This window comes from Phalacrocorax carbo, chromosome Z, assembly GCF_963921805.1.
Source record: "Phalacrocorax carbo chromosome Z, bPhaCar2.1, whole genome shotgun sequence".
Taxonomy (NCBI): Eukaryota; Metazoa; Chordata; class Aves; order Suliformes; family Phalacrocoracidae; genus Phalacrocorax; species Phalacrocorax carbo.
In genome coordinates this window covers 37,607,827-37,628,411 of record NC_087548.1, presented here as the reverse complement: position 1 = coordinate 37,628,411, position 20,585 = coordinate 37,607,827, and the positions used below count along the sequence as shown (strand labels likewise).

The window sequence follows — 20,585 nt, the reverse complement described above, 5'->3', positions numbered from 1 at the left end:
TATATGCGGAGCATGACGTCATACAGTATAGAATATCCCTTTGGTCACTTGGGCTCAGTTGTCCCAGCTGCCTCCCCTCCCGGCTTCCTGTGCACCCCAGCCAACTTGCTGGGGGGGGACAGTGTGAGAAATAAAGAAGAACCTGATGCTGTGCAAGTACTGCTAAGCGATAACTAAAACATAGGTGTGTTTACCAGCAGTGTTTTCAACACAAACCCAAAACACAGCACCATACCAGCCACTATGAAGAAAATTAACTCTGTCCCAGCCAAAACCTGTACAAGGGTCAAAAAGAAAAGTAGATTCTTAGCACTGTAGAATGGTAAGTGTGGATTGCTGGAAAATAAAATAGAGGAAGGGGTTTTTACATCAGTTTTATACAGATGAAAGCATATCCAGTCTTACACAGATGAGAGAATTTTGGGCACCTCTTTGGTGCAAAGGACTTGGATGAATTACAAACCAAATTATTGAAAGTCAAACCCCATTTCCAACAATGCTTTCATTGCATAAAAATTATATTGGAAGAACACTTTACTGTAAGTAGTGTTCATCATTCTCTCTTTCAACCTTGAATTTCATTAAAACTGTGATTCTAGAACTGTGTATTGGGATGTCCCTAACTAAATATATGAGTAAGGAGTGATACTGCTTTGCTCTTCCTGCTTTTGCCAATCTTATAGGACCTCTGAGTCATTACCTCTCAGAAACCCTTCTCACTTAGAACAGCTGAATTTTAAAAAATGCAATTAAATACTCAGCAGGACAATAGCAATAAATATGAATAAGGAAGAGTTTTTAGTAAAGGAAGTGATCCATAAAAATACATTGACTGCTGAGATGTTGTGTGTCAGATCAAGTCTTCTATAGCTAGGCTGGACCCAGAGTTGTTATTGTCTATGAGGAAAAGGATCTAGCAAAAACTGGAGAGAGGATCACGGCAGAGAAGTCAGGTTTTGCTTGAAATGTCATCAGGACCACACGTTTTGCTCTGATCCTGAAGTAATCTTGTTTACAGTATATGGGTCATATCCTGATCTTCACTTATGATGAGCTAATGGTTATGGTTAACATTTCCTAAACTGTCTTTATGTTCATCTTATGATGTTTCTTGAAAAGCGTACCTAAATCTTAAGGTCAAAACTAACTTGCAGATATTGACAAGCAGTAGTAACTGCTTATGTTCCACCACTTTGCAACAGATGAGTTGTCCAAAATGATGGAGTTTGTTCTTATATAGGTATTTGCAGTTTCTGGTTTTCAACCTGCAGTTCCAAGATTTTAATATGAATCCTGTGTCCCTATTGTGTCTGTCTTTTGGGGCTTTAAGGGCTCCCCTTCCTCCTCTCCCCTTCCTTCCTCCTCTCCTCTTCCTTCCTCCTCTCCCCTTCCTCCTCTCCCCTTTACTTGTAAAATATTCCATCTCCTTTTTGCAGGACTCAATTCGGATTCTGAACACAAATAGCAGCAGCAGCAGTAGTAATAGTTTTTCAAAGACCCAGAAGTTAAAGGAGCACAAGGAGAAAACTTCTAAAGACTCAAAAGAACATAAAAGTGCCTTCAAAGAACCTTCCAGGGAACACAACAATTCTTCCAAAGAATCCTGTAAGAAACCCAAAGAAAACAAACCACTAGAAGATGAAAAAATTGTTCCTAAGATGGCCTTCAAGGAACCCAAGCCCATGTCCAAGGAGCCAAAATCTGAAAACAACCCCATCCCTACCAAAACAGATGGGCAGCAGCAAGGAAAGAAGACCCCTACAAAAAGGCCCTCTGTTCTGGACTCTGATGAACCTTCTGCAAAAAAGAGAAAAAAAAGTGGCCCAGATTCATTATTTAAAAGTTTTTCTAGTGCCCCACCGCTGATTCTTACTTGTTCAGCTGACAAAAAACAGACAAAGGATAGATCTCAACTCAAGGTAGGAAGGCTCAAAATTGAAAATGATGCACTGGAAAAGACAACACCTACCCTGCCACCGTTTGATGATATTGTAGATCCCAATGATTCTGATATGGAGGAAAACTTGTCCTCTAAATCTGAAGTAAGTGGTGTTTGGTTTTGCTTCATATGTCTTGAGTATTCCCAGTCTGTGGGGTTGTGCACCATATTTGTATTTTCCCCTTCCTTTCTCCTGTCTACTGGCAGATTGTTCAAACTGAAGGATGTTGACTGCCGGCTCTTCATACTTATGCATGTTCTAGTTGAGTTGTATTGCCTATTCAAGACTACTCAATTTATAAATCTGTCGATATTATGACGAATGAGCTTTTGGGAGTTAGCAATAAATAATATTGTTCTTTTGATCTTGATCTTCTGAATTTCATGCTTCTTGTGAGAGAAAAGGAAATTGATTTAAATGCTTGTATTTCACACCCTAAGTCTTTGTGTTCAGGTGTTAGAGAATTCAGTAAATTCAGGAAAGAGTTGCAGTAAATCAGAGTGTTATTTGTTGTTTTTCAGCTGTTCTGTGAATGCCTTTTCCTTTTGCTGAAACGGGCAGTTCTGTGAATGATGCCAGTTTTGTGGAGGAGGAGGAGTTCTTTGAATCCTTGCTCTGATGAGGACAGTCCATCCAAAGTAACAGGCTTACCCAAGAAGAAAGGCTGTTTTTATGGAAATTTGCTTTCCTGAAAATATTTGTCTACCATGCTTGCTCATCTGTTTCGAGCATAATTTGCTATCGATTATTAGGATTTTAATTATTCTCCTAGAAGACTTTGGTTTTTAGAAGCATCTTTTTTAGAGAGATGAGTAGAGAAGAAAAGGGGTGAAAAAAGAAGACTTGTTTGGTGCCTTTATTTGTGCTTATGGCTAGAGGTAGTGTGCCTGGTAGAGAGGAAGATGGAACAGGCAGGTCTTCAGTGGGAGGACCAGTGGAGTCCACATCTGTATGGGTGAAAAGGGCGTCTGCCACTCTGGGACTGTCCTCAATGAATCGGGCTGAGTGTGGCTCCAGTCAGTGTCTGGATACTATTTAGAAAGTCAAAAATAGGCTTATTTTTAGAAAAGGTTTCTAGAAAACCCAGAATAATTTTAAGGTGCCTGTGCGTTCACACCATTGTTAGTGCTGTGGGAGAAAGTTGTGCAGTCTGGCTAATGAGAGCATCTACAGAATTTCACAAAGAGTCATTCCTAGCAAAAAGTGACTGAGCAGTGTAAGAAAGGCAATTCTGTTTGTTGGAAAAAATAGTTTGAACTTTTTGTACGTGTGGTGGTTTCTGAGTGGGTTTCTGAGCATTTCAGGAAAAGTAGATTTTACAGCTAGATTCTTAAAGGGTATAGCCTATAAATATAGTCATATAAAGGGAAAAAAAAGTGAAAAGTTGCAACGTGACATAGAGAGTAATAGAAGTGAAAATACGATAATGCTTTTGCTGTACAGGAACAGTTATTTCAGATCTGTTAATGCTTCATGGTACTAACCAACATAGTGGCCTAAAGCTGGGAAGACACTTTTCAGTGGCATGTTCTGGCATGATAATATGCTATAAAATTCAGTCAAATGTTATTTCTTACTCTGGTACAGTTACAGTGGTGGGTATGGATGAATAAAGAATTTATCATTATTTAGAAGGATATTCAATAGTAAAGTATCCAGGATTTATTCCTGAAGTGGCTTTCAAAAAGCAAAACCACAAAACACAACTCAGCAAACTTGGGTCAGATACAACAAATCAGATTACAGATCAATACCTAAATGAAAATTGTTACAATACCACAAAAAGATTAACTTTGAGTCAAGTGCATTTTTTCTAGTTTGTTACATTTATGACATAGTGTAAACCTAATACTGTATAAATCAATGTAATGAAATTATTAATAACTTCACTAAGTATTTTGTGAGGACTTATGTTTTCTTCACTCCCTGGAGTAAGAGATACTCTCAAACACACATGTCCCAAAATGGTGACTGCTTACTTTCTTGGTATTAGCTGATATGCATAACTTTGCATCTGAAACATGATAAATTTGTAATAAAAGCTCCAGAGCTGTCTGCAACTGCTCTGTAGCTAAGGTTGTATTACTTCACCCAGAATTATTTTATTCGTGCTTTTGTATTTTACAGAGAGTTCAGTTTGTCAGTAGGTGCACAAAAGCAAGTAGTTTTTGTGTGCACTTCTTAAAAAAAAGTCTGGGGCAGGGTAGAGATCTTTATTTCAGAGGTTTGGGAGGAGTCTGCCCTTGGCATAGATTCATTGCTTCTGAATTTTGGCCATTAACTCATTGTTTTATAATATGTGAGAAGCAAGTTGAGAAGTGGGACATGAGCAAACAGTGCTGGCATTATCTCTGCATAATTACCTCTTGTCCCAACAAGTCACAAAGTTCAGATGAACTGGTACTGCTTTTATCGAACGTGTTCACTAGAAGCTAGAACTTCCTGCAAAAGTAAGTTTCTTCCTATTGCTGGTCATACCAAAGACCGTTTTCAGAGCTAGGGGTAGTCCATGATTAATTCTCAATTGCAAAGGCTGGTTTTGGGTTTTTAAATTAAGGATGACATTCAGATAAGTCCTCATGGTAAAGGAAGCTGACAAGCGTCATTATGCAGAGATGCTGTTTCACTGGGCAGGTGCTAGAGGAAGGCAATGCTGCTGCTCCCCTGTTTTTTTCAGATACAGCCCCTGTTAAGTGAATTGAGGTGGGGTGTATCCCTTCAATTAATGGGCTTTAATTTCAGACAGAAAAGCAGGGTGTGCCTGACCCTTCTCTATATTGGCATCATGCTGTACCTAGTTCTGGGCATTCAGACTTGAAATACTGGCCTTCACCTTCATGAAGTGGAGGATGTAGCGCTTGAGCACCCTCCAAGAGTGGTGCTTTCTTTTTCGTGTGGTAGAGCATGTTTGTAAATGACCAATTCATCCTCTGAGCTGTTCCTTAAAATTCAGGATTAAGAATGCAGCCAGGTTAGCATACTGTTGCCTTGGGGGAATTGCAGAAAGCTCGACACTGTCGCCTGACGCCCTGCAGTCAATCCCTGTTTTGAGCTCCAAATACCTATATAAAATCACAGTGGGAAACAAAGTGAACCTCATCCTTGCTTAGTGATAAACTTTCTGCCCTTGTTCAATAGCCTTTCTGTGCATGACTTTAAGACTAAGACCCCATATGGTCATTTCTCTGTGGTTTATTTGGCATACCCTGTAGTGTAATGCACTACTGTGTTTATTTTAGCTCTGTTTTTCTGTTGACTTTGAGCTGTTCACAAGTGAAATGTGTCTCCATTTCTCTTCACACTGCTTTGTTAAGTATCACTTTTCAAATAAATATGTGGTTTGAAGTGTGTTGGACCTCAGCATTAGTGATAGACTTGGTGTTCAAAACAGTGTCGGTCTTTTCAGAGTCACATGAGCTAGCAAAGCTGTTCAGAAGCTGCATGTAGTATATTCTGTTAGAAATTACACATACAGGCTGAGGAATTATTTTACTGGCTCTGGTATGAAGCATGTAAAGTGGGGTATGGACTGAAAGCATGTCAGATTTATGGTTTTATTGAGGCACAGGAATATTAGCATAATCCACATTAAAACTCCAAAGATTTTGCTTTTAAATTAGTGGCAGGATGTTTTACCCAAAGAAAACTCCATTTCCTTCCTGCGTGGGACAGTGCACCAACATCATTAAAAAAAAAAGGACTTGACCTTCTTGATTTTGCTGCCTGTCCTTGAAATACGGTGATGTTCTCATAATATTTGTGTGGGCTGCAAATTGGTGTGCAGGGTGGGGAAATACAGAGTTTTGGATCTGAGTGAGGCGTTTTCTGTGGTGGGAGCTGCCCCTTGTGAGCTGTGGAGCCATTGCAGAAGGGGTCCTCTGATACTTCTTGTTTGATTATTACCAGCTTTGTTGGACTGGATAGGAAGGAAAAAATGGTGCATGGCTCTAAGTGAAGGTGCTGCAGCAGAAAGACACAAAGGAGAACAGGCAGATCATACATAAATGTTTAGGTGTTAAATGTTCCCAGTGTGCCTCCAGCTGCAGTGACCTAAATAAAAGCTCTTAAAATCTGCCGTGCATGCAGGTTGTTTGTTGGTGGATTTTTTAGAGAATGCATGTGGCTCGGTTGGATGAATTTCTGTTCTGGTGTGAGTATTTTGCACATGATGTGTATTGTGTTTTTCCTTTCTGCCTGTATATGTCTCTGCAATTGTAGCATTGCCACCAGTAATAGTAGCAGCCTTTTGGCATGTCGAAGCCTCCAGAAATACAAACTGAGCAGAAGTGCATGCTAGCAAATTTGACAGCTCGGGGCTAAGGAGTTTCAGTTATTAAAAGCAGAGTATTTTAGCAAGTCTTTTGCCTTTGTTATAAAATGCCTACTCCTTCTTAGCAAGTCCATTAGAGAACAATGAAAATACGGTAGTGATCACATAGACTATGGGTTTGTACTTAATTAACTGCTTGCATATCTTAAAGCAGTCTTGAAGTTACAACATGAGTCCCTTTTTAAAGTAATCTATAACATGCCACTTTGGATCTGGCACATGATCTATTAATTTGACTGTTAGAAAAGCAGAAGAATATTTTGAAAACCCACATGGTCTTGTAAAACCTCCAGGCCCATGTTAGCTGAAAAAGCCTGCTTTCTGCCAGGGCTGGGAGCCAAACTAAGATTTCTTTCAGATAACATTTAAAGTTAGAAATGACAGTAGTGAAATAGAACTCCATGTAGAATTTTCATGTTGTTACCCAAAAAATAAAAGGAAGTTAGTCTTTAATTTCTTTTGTGAAACTGTGACTCTGCTAAGATCTTCAATGACGCAGAAGTGGATTGATACTGATGATTGCAGACTGGGCACCTTGGGTTTGTAACCTGTCATATTCATAGAATCTTTACTTTCTGCTTGATATTTTAATGCATTGTTTCTGCATTTGGTTACTTTTAGTCCAGGTGTGAATGCTGCTCTTAAAACCGTGCCAGCCACTCTTCTGGGATTGTTTGCTGTAGTACCCCTGTGTCAAGGAGGTAATGCAGCAGTTGCAAAGAGGTGGGTGTTAGAGGTCATGTAAATACTATACAGTCCAAGGTGTTTCCTTCCAGAAATAGTGGCCTAAGATAATCAGACCTCCTTAGGGAAACAGTAGTAACAGAAGTGTGCTCTGTGACCAGCAGCATCTATGGCACTGCACCATTCAGCTGCTATACTAAGCCTATTTTTATTAGCTGTTACTATGAAGGGAAAAATGTTTTGACTTTGCTCACAAAAGCTTAGGTGCATATCAAGCTGCTCTGTATGTGGTGAGATGAACCATTGCTCGATGAGGAAGCAAGATTGATGTGATTCTTCTGTGGCAGGAAGCTCAGATGTTAAACTGAGATATTTTTGTTACCATGGTGTGTTATGAAATCAGTGGCTTCCAAAAATGATACGGATCTAGAAATAAAATAGAGAAGAGAAACTATGATAGACAGATAGATATGGTTAAATGTCCAGGTTGCAAATGTAATCTTGTGAGAGAAGGAAATTTTGCATTCTTGAGCCAAAGTCATGCGTATTGAGTTGTTATGTTCAATTTTAGGCAATGTCAAATTTTGACCACGAAATAACATCATATGTTATTAGGCTACTAGTTCAGGCTTCAGTATTTTACTTTATTCACAAATGTTGGACGTGTCAGTTTCAGTGGGGACTACTCATGTAGATTAACTCAATCATTTGCATAAATACATTTTTTGATTTTCTACATTTCAACGCTGGAAAACTCTCTTCACCTGCTACACTGCAGAAAGTAAGGATTTTAACTGGGTAGTGCAGTGCCAATATTTTCATTATATTCATTCTTTTGTGGCAAAAAAAAACTTTATTTTGTGCCTGGTCCAGTAAAGTCATGGCAGTTTTGCGAGGCTGAGATGGTTGCAGTCAAAATGCTAAAGACAGAATACTGTGTTTTAACCATGATCAGGGGAGATGTGGATTTCATTGCTTTGAAGTTGCTCTGTCTCTACTCACATACATTATGTTGTGATGCCGAGAATGGCTCCATATAATTAAAATAAAATCCAACACCTGTTAGTTATCAGCTGAAGTGGTTTGACAATGTCTACAATAGTTAGATCTAGCCAAGGCTTTTATGCCCTTTTTATTTTTTATGTGGAACCATCAAGTTCACAGTTGTTTTCTCTGGCAAAAATGGCATGGTCTACTCATGCGCTTTTGAAGGTTGGCTGCCAAACTCCCCATGAAATTCATTAGATAATTTTCATAACACTAGGCATTCAGAAGCTTGTAATCTAGTGATGACTGATGTGAATTGTCCAGGACACACCATAAATGCATAATTTAATTTTTCATTTTAAAGGCTGAGTAGTCCCCTGAAGTTTAAATTTTATCAGGGCAGGATAAAGGCTGCCTGAACTCACTACTGCTGTGAGTGTATCATGTGTCATGCCTGTGTAGAATTAATGACAATTCACTGCCTGCTGATGGGGGACTGCAGTTCAGCTCTCTGCTGTGGAGCGCTGGGGTTGTGCTGGGTGTTGGCACTCAATGCTGCACTGCCAGGGAATGCTGGGGGTGCTTTCAGAGTGGGCAAGGGATGCTCCTGATGTGCCTGCCCCAAACTCAAGGATGATAGTGCCTGTGTGTCACTGTTCTTCCAGTATTGACATGTGCATGTAACCCTGGTACAGGGAATAAATGAAAGCAGATGCAATCCAGCGGTGCTCTTCCTTGCCCTCTGTGTGGTTGCCTGTTCTCTCATAACAACAGTGTCCACTCCACTGCAAAATCAAGGCATATCAGGCAGCAGTTACTGTTTAAGGAAAGCCTAATGTCTGCAACTAATTCTAACAATAATTTGAGTGTTTGCTGAAGGTGGTCCTACACCACCACACCAGCAATAGAAAAAACGTCGTTCACTTAAACTTTAAGAAGCGTCAGTGTGATTTGGTTTAACTCACAGTGTTTGGTTTAATTCACTAGCACTGTCTTACTAGGCTTAGTCAGTATTTCAGTACAGCTGATATTTTTATTAGAAAAAGATGTTGCAAAATGAATTTTCTTCACACTTTTTCCCACAAACAAACAAAAAGCTTTGAGTAAAACTTTCATCTGTGTTGGTAGTAATTCCTATAAACCCTAAATTTTCTATTAAAAGTCTCTAAGCAGGCTTTCATCTTCCCTTGAAAATAGAAATCCTTATCTGCCCAATGTGTAGTTTGTGCTTCCTCTGGCCTTGTGTACATTAGCAGGATTTCTAACGCTCCTCTCCGAGCAGCAATACCTCACGCCATTCATTATCATTTAGGGCTGAAAACAAGTAGGTGCATATAGCTTTGCTCTAAGATTGTGTGGCTGTGAAGGGACCAAGAAATTTACTAATTAATGCTGGCTTGATCCCACTGAAAATGATAGCCCTTGTACACATGTGTAGCACAGCAAGGCTGGGCTGCCTGATTCTAGGACATATATGTAGGGTTTTTCAAGTTATCTTGAGGCTTGTTACCTGTTCTTGTTGTGGATGTCTGAACCTCTGTGAAGGAATTGCTTACTCTGTACTAACTGTGCTGCAAGCCACCTGGGAAAAGTGAAGGAAGTTATGATCTGTGTTGTAGGAATTAATGTTTCAGACAGCACAGTTAGAAGATAAGGATAAATGGAGCTATTTCCACTTCTCTGAATCTGTTTAAATATCCACAAAACTTGTATCATCACCTCAGAGCTACATTAGAGGAGAATGTTTAAAGGTGACTGATAATATATACCCTGACACCAGGAGAGCTGTGTTTTGTAGATGAGGTTAACAGACAGCTCTACTGGTGCCTGAATGCCCCAAGGAAGGATTACTCATGTATCTGGGGATAATGGGGACCAGGGGCATTATCAGATCATACTGCCAGTAACTGGATTGGTGGCCTCTCAACATTGATTACTCTGATCAGGAAATCATTGCTAGGTTTATGCCCTTTAATCTTGTTGGTGAGCAGTAGTGTTTAGGACAGAAGTAAATCAAATGCCTTTGCTGCTTTGTGTGAGGTAGTTTTGGGTATTACCTAAAATAGTGGGAGGAGATTCCATACAAGAACAATCTGTGTGGTTTTATTGACTCAAATTATCAACTGCAAAAGTATTACAGTTTAAACCATGACAAGAAAAGAGCAGTTACAGGCTGTGATAATTTTAATTTCTTTCATTCTCCCTGCAGCAGGCAGCAGGGAGACCTTATTGCAGCCTTTCAGTACTTAAAGAGGGACTACAGGAAAGATGGGGACAATCTCTGTAGCAAGGTCTGTTGTGACAGGATAAGGGCTAATGGTTTTAAACTAAAGGATGGAGATTTAGGCCGGATATAAGGAAAAAATTTTTTACAATGAGGGTGGTGAAACACTGGAACAGGTTGCCCAGAGAGGCTGTGGAGGCCCCATCCCTAGAGACATTCAAGGTCAGGTTGGACGGGGCTCTGGGCAACTTGATCTAGCTGAGGATGTCCCTGCTCACTGCAGGGGGGCTGGACTAGATGATCTCTAAAGGTGTCTTCCAACCAAAACCATTCTATGATTCATTGTATGCATAATCTTTTTCCATTGCCCATGCTGCTTTAATGCAGTTTAGTTAATACACTGTAACTTTACGGATGAAATGACATGGTTTCAAGGACAGTGCTTGTTGCATTGCATCTTCCACAAGAAAAGTAAAATATCATGAGTGGGCAGGAATATCAAGCAAAGAGCCATGGTCTGAATATTCTGAACAGAAACAGTTCAGTGGCAAAGTTTCTCAGGTTCAAGGCAGGGAAAGGCAGGTTCAAGGTAAAAGGAAAAAGCCACTCTTGTTGTACTTGGTGACCTAAATTTGCTTTGGCACAAGACCATTAGGAGTAGAGAAAATTTTGCAAGTTAAGTGTTACAATTTTAGCCAAAGAAAACAGTTTGTAGATTACATGGTTCAGCTTGATTTTTTTTTGTGCCATATGCAGCCTTTTTGATCCTTCAACCACTGTAAAACTCAAGATTGATCAGGGGATATAGTACATGAGATCTTAATTTAGCCAATATTTTAAATAATAATAATGATTAGCCAATACTTTTAATAACTTCAGTTACCTGTATCACTTATATTAAAAATATATTACATTGTAATAGTTTGAGTGAAATGTGGTTTAAAAATAAACAAGTATTACATATTCTTACTTTTTAAAGATATTTTCTTTATCTTGTGTTGGTAATTTATTATACCTTATGAAAAAGTTGCAAAACTCTTTCTACAAATATAAAGCTAAGATCCCACTATGAAAAACCTATTTTAAGTCTCCAAAGCAGAGACAAGGAGCTCTAAATTAGTATTACTTTTTGTAGTAATCAGTAGAAGTACATGTGTAGGCAAAGTTACAGCACAGATGTGTCAGCTGTAAATGGTAAATACCAGTAAGACAATGTAATTTGTTCTGTGGTGTTTTTCTCAGAGCATCAGCATTGTGTAGTTCTGTGTGTATATAATGCACATGATCTTTTGCGAAAACTACTAGACAAATACCTGATAAAGTTAGCACAGAGCAGGTGCTTAGGAACCGTACTGACAGATGCCTTAGAAATATCTATAGAGAAAAAAATGGGTAGAGCATACTGTTGCCAACCATGATGTCTAAAAATCATTGTTCAGTCTACAGTATCACAAGATTGGCTAAAAATTATAAAACTTTGAAAAAACAGTTTGAGGGGCTTTGTTTTGCTTTAGAGACCTGAGAGGTTTTTTAGCGTGTAGCATAGCTTTTTGTATTTTTCTCTTTGCAGCTTTTCACTGAAACTGGAATGTACAGAAATGAAAGCTGAGATTTTCACATAGTCATTTAAATCCCAGGAGTTAAGTCTGAGAAAAAAAGTAAATATAATGAGGCTTGCTGTAAAAATGACAGGGCCCACAAAGATGCATGGAAGAGCTGCACGAGATCTCCCTATAGTCCTTGGTGAAATTTTGGATAAATTTTTTCATTTACTGGGACATAAGTTCAGGAGCCAGCAGTCTGCAATAGCAAAGACAGTGCATGCATAGGGACTCTGCAGCAGCACTTCAGAAGAAAAGCTGTTGTTTTTCATATATTTAGGTCTGTATTTACTTGATGTTTATGACCTTGACAAGTTTTCTGCATAGTAAAGGTTTAGTCTAGGGTCATGCTGGGAGCACTCTACAAAGCTTGAGCTACATAAGAAGAGAGAGGAACTATGGTGAATTTGCAAAGTCTAAGAGTACCTGCTGAGATGACAAGATCCCCAGTGGTGTAGAAATGTACTGTAATGCAGAATAACATACATAAAAGAAGTTTTGCACGTAGTGAGATTGTTCTCCAGCTGCTTCTTTGTTAATATGAGCGCATGAATTTCTAACGGCAGGACCTCAGATCTGGGAGAATTTAGATGAACAACCTTCTTACTGCACCAAAAGTGAGAGCAAACTGTCTGCTTCCCAAACAGTGAACTGCGACTGCATCAACATGTGCCCTTCTCAGTCCTGATAAGTAAAATAGGGCACAGGAGAGAAAATAGGGCAAGAGAAGAGAATCAGGAAGTGTTGCCTTCTGATAGAGAAGCTGTCAGGGCTCACCAGAACAGCTACTACCTATCTTCAATCATTGCTGTTATTCCCATTAGAGCAGAAAATGTGGATTAATTGAATGAAACTCTTACATTGGCTTTAACGCCTAGGCTGAATTTTCTAGTTTTTATCTAGTACTAAAATTGAAGATTAGATTTTCTTAAAACATGTATCTCTCCTTTGTTGGCTTTTGAGAGCTTTGCATATGGAATATGTGAAGGTTCTCAAAAGGAAAGTTCAAAAATTGTAAAGTCAAACTCCCAGAGAATCAATATCTGAGTATTGCTTGTCAGCTTACTTTGCCTTTCCACGCTCACCAGAGTACAGACAGTCACCATTGTCTCATCACAGGGCTTTCATGCCACTGATCTTACAAGATAAGCGACATTCTTAGAACAAGTGCGTTATTTAGGATCTCTTAATCTTCCATCAGTGAGCCTAATTTTTGTGGGTTTTTGGTTGGTTTGGTTCCCCCCCCCCCCCAAAATTCAGACTTTGAATAGAATATAGAGCTGTTAACTTTCCCACATTGGACTGCTCATACATTATTAATTTTCACAAATATTGATGTATTTTCACACATTTCTGGGGAAATGTGGTCCAGATAACACAGTTTTTAGTGCCAGTTTTGAGAAACATAGACTTTATGTAACCCTGGGTTTGCCAGCATTACCTACATACTCAGAACAGAGATTTCATCCTTCTTCGTTGAGGCTACTTTACAAGAACTTCCATTAGTTTGCACTAGCTTGAGTTTTTATGTTAGCATTTTCTCAAATTTACTTTTTATTTATAAAGCTAAGACAAAATATGAAGATAAATGTAGAAGAAAAATTATTTTCTTACATATTTCAGTATGAGGGTCTCTAAGGAAATGCAAATCCTGTTTCATCCAGTACAATTGTTCAGACAAAACAGTTCCAATGTTTGGCTTAAGGTCTTTTCTGGATACTAGTTGTTAAAGAAAGGCTGTGTTTCAGATTCAGAGAATCACAGACTGATTGAGGTTGGAGGGGACCTCTTGACGGTCATCTGGTCCATCTGGTCCTCTGGGTGGCAGAATGACACCTCTGGCATACCAGCCAATCCTCCAGTTTTGTGTCATCAGCAAACTCACTGAGGGCACACTCTGCCTCATCATCCAGATCATTAATGAAGATGTTAAACAAGACTGGACCCAGTATTGATCCCTGGGGTACATTGCTAGCTACTGGCCTCCAGCTAGACTTTGCACCACTGATCACTACCCTCTGGGCCCAGCCATTCAGGCAGTTTTCAATCCACATCATTCTTTGTTCATCCAGCCCATAGATCAAGAGCTTGTCTATGAAGATCTTAGGGGAGACAATATCAAAGACCTTACTGAAGTCCAGGTGGACTGCTATGGAATATGGAATAGAATATGGAATAGAATATGGAAGGCATGTATTTAGTTTCTTCTGAAAAGGCAAGTCTTTTCTGTTAAAGTGTTCATTCTTATGTTAAAAGCAGCTCTTTCCTCTAGGTGCGCTTTCACCCAGATTTCTCAAAGTCAAAAAAGCTAGGTTTAATTTTCCGATACTTAACTATTTTAACATTTATGCTAATCTATATTTCTTGGAATAAATTTTCAGACAGGGCTATTTCAACAAATAATGTAAATTGTTTCAAGAGGCATTAAGAACCCTCTTTAATAAAAAGTGAATGGATGACCATTTCTGTTTCACTGGGACTTTCTATAGTTTGGCTTCTCAAAGCGATCTTGCTAAAGCAGAGCAAAATTTTTACCGGGAAGGTATTATAACAACTTCATATGTATTCATATCCATTCCTTGTTGTGATGCTGTCTCAATTAGTTAATGCTGGTAGAAATTTTTGATACGGAGGAGTTTCACTGGTGTTTCCATGCCCTATAATATGAACAAGACCAGGCCTTTTCCCTTTTTTATTTCCAGTAAACTGGAAATAAAGGGCTGTAAATCTGCCTGCTCATTATGAAAGACAACAATAGGTTGATTTTTGGAGAAAAAGCAACTGTTAGGCTTAGGTAGCCTGTGTGCTTGAAAACTGAGTTTTACAGTGACTGGATATTACTATTGACTTTTTTTTGAGAACAGTTTAGTCCTAATGAGGGGTATTCATTAGCCTGAATAACATGTCATGATAACACAGTTGTATAAAGTTTAAAGCATAAGCAGGCTTTCTTTTCAATAGTAGATTTTTAGATCATTACTTCCTAACCTGATTTTCCTTCTATGAGTCCACTTCTTTCTTGTTTCATGTTCTCTGTTAGCATCTCCTGTGCCCACATACCAGTTTTGTTCTTTGTCTCGTGTACACAAATGAGTGTGCAATTACATACCAACACCCATGTATTTCAAGCCACTGAGCCTAAGAAACTGCAAAAAAAGTATATGGAGACATACAACATGGCAGCAGGAAGCAACACTTCTCAGTACAACCCTCATAAGCCAGAAGTACTGTGAGAAAAATTATACAGTTTTTTTTAGATTAAGTAATAGGCCTTTCTCAGTAATTTCATGGAATTTTAGAGAGAAATTTATACATTTTAAACAACAGTGGAAAAACAGTGTGTAGAAGTGTTTGTCAAATAATGTAAACAGACTTTAACAACTCTGTTTTAAGAATCTAGTTTTCGTTTGTAATCTGTGGGTTCCAGATAATTTGCTTGTGTAATAAGGCAGTCTTTCTGGTTCAATCACTATTACAGTCTGTAGGGTCTTAATACATATGGAAAGTGTTGGGATGAGGAGAAATCCAATAACAGCAGAAAAGTTTACTTTGAATCCTCATCTTAAGACTTGTTTTCTAAGGAAGAACAAAGAAAACTGAAGTTTTCTGGCATTCAGTGTGGTCTACTCAGGTCTTCCTCTGTTTTTCAATTCTACTACATCATTACTAATTTGGAAAATGTTGCAACTGGAGTATGACAGGGACACAGGAGCCTTAGGTCTATTATAGAGTCATTCAGGCTCTCATGTTGTATAGCCTTTCAAACAAGGTGTTGGGAACTTCTTGTTAGGATACTGGCTTTAGTAAAGAACTAGACATGATGTGGTAGTGTATATGTATGTTGAGTGGATAGCTATTTCCACATTGTTTTTCTCACTGACACCTGAAACAAAGATCTTTTGAGTATTATTCTGTTCCGTAGTTCCTTTTTCTTGACAGCATGCCTCAGGCAGTAACTAACAGTAAGGGTTTTAGGCAAAAATATTTCTTACATTTTTATTTTCTTCTTATTCTTTTTCAGTCTGAACAGCGCAGTCCTGCCAGTTCCAGCTCCAGTTCCAGTTTTACATCATCTCAGAACAGCAGACAACAAGGTACCAACAAAGGAAAAGAAACTGAAAGGAATGTGTGAAATAAAGGAGCCAATAAAATGAGAACTGATGGCATCGTATTACCACTTTTCTGCTGCCTTTCACAGCCTGAACTGGCCACAGTTTTGCTTTAGAGACTTTTCCTCTGGTTGTTTTCAGATATGGCTGTAAGGGCAAAATAAAAGGGAAGAAAATGTATATGTGAGAAAAGGATGTGAAGGGTATTTGTTTTGAAGCACTAAATACATGCCAGTCACTTAACAGATGCTAAACTGAAAAGAGCTTCTGTTACTGAGGTTGTCTTTTTGCAGGCTTAGGTAGTGTGGCACCTGACTCCATCTGAAGCCCTGCTCAGGAAGGTGTGACTTCATATGTCATGTGACTCCAAGAAGATGTATATGTGGACCCTTTCAAAGGGCTGTGATCTGCCCATACTATTGGGAATTTTTAGGAGAGAACAGTATTTACTTTAGATACATGTCAGGGGAAGATGGTGGTTAGACACATTTTGGTTTTCTGGCTAATAATTACAGCTTACTTGGAACTCAGTAAAGAAACACATTTTTCCTCCCAAGAAAAGTTTTCTGTAAATAAGTTGAGATTCATTCTACGCAATCTGTTAAACTACTTAGTTCCTGCTTGTCCTTTTTCCCTGAGTTTATAAGATTGTACACCTGATAGATTCTTAATCAGCTTCTGTTTGTTCTTTGGATCCAGGAACATTAAAAAAGCAGTTTTTCACAGAATCACAGAACAGTAGGTGTTGGAGGGGACCTCTGGAGATCATCTTGTCCAACCCCCCTGCTTGAGCAGGGACACCTAGAGCAAGGTGCATTGGTCCAAGGGAATTTTGAATATTTCCAGCGAAAGAGTCTCCACAACCTCTCTGGGCAGCCTGTTCCACTGCTGTGTCACCTTCACAGTAAAGAAGTTTTTTCTCATATTGAGGTGGAACTTCCTGTGTCCCAGCTTGTGCCCTATGCCTCTTGCCCTGTTGTTGGGCACCACTGGAAAAGGTCTGACCCCATCTTCTTGAAACCTACCCTTTAAATATCTATAAGTATTGATAAGATCCCCTGTCAGTCTTCTCTCCTCCAGGCTAAACAAACCCAGGTCTCTCAGCCTTTCCTCGTAAGGGAGATGCTCCAGTCCCCTGCACATCTTCGTAGCTCTCTGCTGGACTCTGTCCAGTAGTACCCTGCCTTTCTTGAACTTGGGAGCCCAGAACTGGAGGCAGTACTCCAGATGTGGCCTCACTAGGTCAGAGTAGAGGGGGAGGAGAACCTCTCTCAACCTGCTGGCCACAATCCTTTTAATGCACCCCAGGATACCATTGGCCTTCTTGGCCACAAGGGGACATTGCTGGGTCACGGTCAACTTGCCAGCACTCCCAGGTCCTTCTCAGCAGAGCTGCTTTCCAGCAGGTCAGCCCCCAGCCTGTACTGGTGCATGGGGTTGTTCCTCCCCAGGTGCAGGACCTTACACTTGATTTTGTTGAGTTTCATGAGGTTCCCCTCGGCCCAGCTCTCCAACCTGTCCAGGTCTCGCTGGGCGGCAGCACAGCCTTCTGGTGTATCAGCCACTCCTCCCAGGTTTGTATCATCAGCAAACTTGCTGAGGGTGCACTCTGTCCCTTTGTCCAGGTCATTGATGAATATGTTGAACAGGACTGGACCCAGCACAGACCCCTGGGGAACACCACTGGTTACGGGCCTCCAACCAGACCCTGCTCTGTTGATCACGACCCTCTGAGCTTTGCTGTTCAGCCAGTTCTCAATCCACCTCACTGTCCACTCATCTAACCCACACTTCCTAAGCTTACCTACGAGGATGTTTTGGGAGACAGTGACAAAAGCCTTGCTGAAGTTGAGGTAAACGACATCCACTGGTCTCCCTTCACTGACCCAGCCAGTCATGCCACCACAGAAGGCTCCAAAGTAGGTCAAACATGATCTCCCCTTGGTGAATCCATGTTGACTATTTCTGATAACCTTCTTTTCCTCCACATGCCTGGAGATGACTTCCAGGATGAACTGCTCCATCACTTCTCTGGGGATGGAGGTGAGGCTGACTGACCTATAGTTCCCCAGGTCCTCCCTCTTGCCATTTTTGAAGATTGGTGTGACATTGGCTAACCTCCAGTTCTCCTATCCGTGGAGGAGGACCTTTCAAAGATGATGGAGAGTAGCTTAGCAAGAGCATCCACCAGCTCCTTCATTCAGCACTTGTGGGTGCATCCCATTGGGGCCCATGGGTTTGCAAGGATCCAGTTTGCATAGGTGATCTCTGACCCAATCCTCCTCAACCAAGGGGAAGCCCTCATCCTTTCTCCAGATTTTCTCTCTCACCTCTGTGGGCTGGGATGCCTGAGGGGCAGCCTTAGCAGTAAAGACTGAAGCAAAGGCAGCATTCAGTAACTCTGCCTTCTCTGCATCCTGCATCACCAGGGCACCCACCTCGTTCAGCAGTGGGCCCACAGTTTCCCCAGTCTTTCTTTTACTCCTGGTGTATTTGAAGAAGCCCTTCTTGTTATCCTTGACATCCCTTGGCAGATTTAGTTCCAAGAGTTTAGTTTTGGTTGGTTATTTTACCTTTCCTCCTACTGACCTTTTCCTCTGCTCTTTCATCAAGAGCGTGATGATGCATTCCTTTCATCTGTCCTTTAACAAGTCTTTTCTATCATTTTCTTCCTTCTGTACATCGTGGAGACGAGACAAATGCATTCTCCGAAGCTGACTTTGGCCTACGGAGTGGAGTGAGACTCATCTGCTCTCATTGCAGACAAAGATGACCATCTTCAGTAGGACTTTGATGGTAGTTGTTAGTGTCTTTGCCCAGTAAGGTGTAAGGAAATTAGCCTTTCTAGGCTAAGCCTAGCCTGTGAAAATACCCCTGTGTTCTACCCTTTTGTCTCTTGAAACATGGAATCATTCGTATGCTTATAATTTATTTTTTTCTAATCCTTTACCTCAGTTCATTTAGCTTCCTATGCCATGTCTCTTATTCACCCACCTCAACACTCAAGGGCCAATAAGAACATTTTTCCAAAAGATCCAAATGGGCAAATCTTCTTTCATCACTGCTAATGCTACTGAGAGTGCCCTCTCTCCTTCCTTTTAAAGGGAATATGTTTATTTCTGCTCCTATTAAAAGCCAAGGAAGGAGTCCTTTCCCTCCTTCAAGGGTCAGATGATGAATATTCAGTCAGACTACAACTTACCATTTGCAAATAGCTGAGCATTATATGCCTGAGACCCAAACAGGAATAGAAAATGGAGCACAGATCAGCTGCTTCTGCAGATCAGCAGTGGTTGTGTGGGCAAGAGCACTTCAGTATAGTTCCTGTTTCCTTGTCACCTGTAGAAGTGACTGGTCCACCACGAATCTGCCCATCAGCACTATCTGGGCTTGTTCTCAGACAACCTTAAGATGTAAGACAGAAAAGAAACCATTGATCTGAACTTGCCCAAACTGCACCAATTTACAAAAGTTCTAGTGCGACCTTATTGGTAAATCATTCTCACATGGGCTTTGAAGTCACTCGTACAGAACTAGTCAAAACACCTATGACCTGAGCCTTGCTAGTTTTTGCTAGGAATAATCCATAAAGCTGTTCCTCCCATGAAGGGAACACTCCCTGTTAGGAGTATGACCCTGACAGACAGAGGTCCATCTTCTCTTGTGGCAGTGACCAGGAATGACACTCCATGACTCTGTTTCTCCATTAGCAAATAGAGAGTTGCAAGCTTCATCTCCCTTTGAAGGACACTCTGAAGCTCACTTCATTCATGTTACTACTTCGTGTTTCACAGGCTGAAGGAATTACAGAACCCTAATAGTAATCACTGTTCCTGCAGCGATGCTGTTGCTTTTACTTGCTGCTTTGTGTCTCAGATGGACTGTACTTCAGAGCTAAATGCCCTGTAGCATCAGTCTTGCTTTCTTCCCTCTTCTGGCATGCTTTTGCGCATTCTTATTTCAAGCAGCTGTAGTTTTACATTTCCCAGGTATGTTAAACATATTCATCTTTCTGTAACTGTCTTTTACAGTAGAATAAACTGAGTAAAATCAAACCAAAATCCCAAACAGAATTTAATGCAGTTTTATGATCAAGTCAAGCTTTGTGCCCTCTGTTAATTCAGGAAAAGAGATAGCATGGTCTTGCATGGGATTGGTGCACTTTTAGGTATGAACATTGGTGAAGTGCTTACTTGACCTGAAATTGACCCTGAAATAAAGGGAACAACTAAAGCTAAATATAGAAAGACAAAGGCTCCCTTGGCCAGTAAAGTTAGTGAGAATGATTTGTTAAACTCTGTTTCTCAATACATTGATTAACCTAACAAATGTACTATTACTGATCAATATGTTCCTGTAGATCTTTAAATGCTAAAACCCATCAGTGCAAACGAATCTTCCTTCTAATTATAATAAATAATAGTCAATTTCTCCTGGCATGACAGTATTTTACTTACTTCAGCGATGGTCCAGGGAGCCAATCTTGCAAAAACTTGAAAATATGAGTCACTTCACTGCCATGAGTAGGTCTACTGAAGCCAACTGAGTTGCTTGTGTGAGTAACTGATTCATGGATAAGTCCCTGCAACATAAGCACCCAGTACCTTACTTCATTTGTTTAATGTTTAAGACTCTACCCTCCCAACACTATGTGGGGAAGGTAGTTTTTGATCATCTGTAAAGCTGGGTGCATTGCCTGGAACACTGCAA

At 40.1% G+C, this 20,585-nt stretch overlaps 1 protein-coding gene across 5 annotated transcripts in view; it reads left to right on the top strand.

The window, feature by feature from the left end:
• Window positions 1-20,585, top strand: part of MLLT3 (MLLT3 super elongation complex subunit) — a 131,695-nt gene that overhangs the window by 89,385 nt on the left and 21,725 nt on the right. For all 5 annotated transcript variants that reach the window (XM_064439632.1, XM_064439630.1, XM_064439629.1 and 2 more), the window contains 2 exons: window positions 1,437-2,042; window positions 15,788-15,860. In XM_064439632.1, coding sequence (XP_064295702.1) covers window positions 1,437-2,042; window positions 15,788-15,860 — 679 coding nt within the window. The remainder of the gene's footprint in view (window positions 1-1,436; window positions 2,043-15,787; window positions 15,861-20,585) is intronic.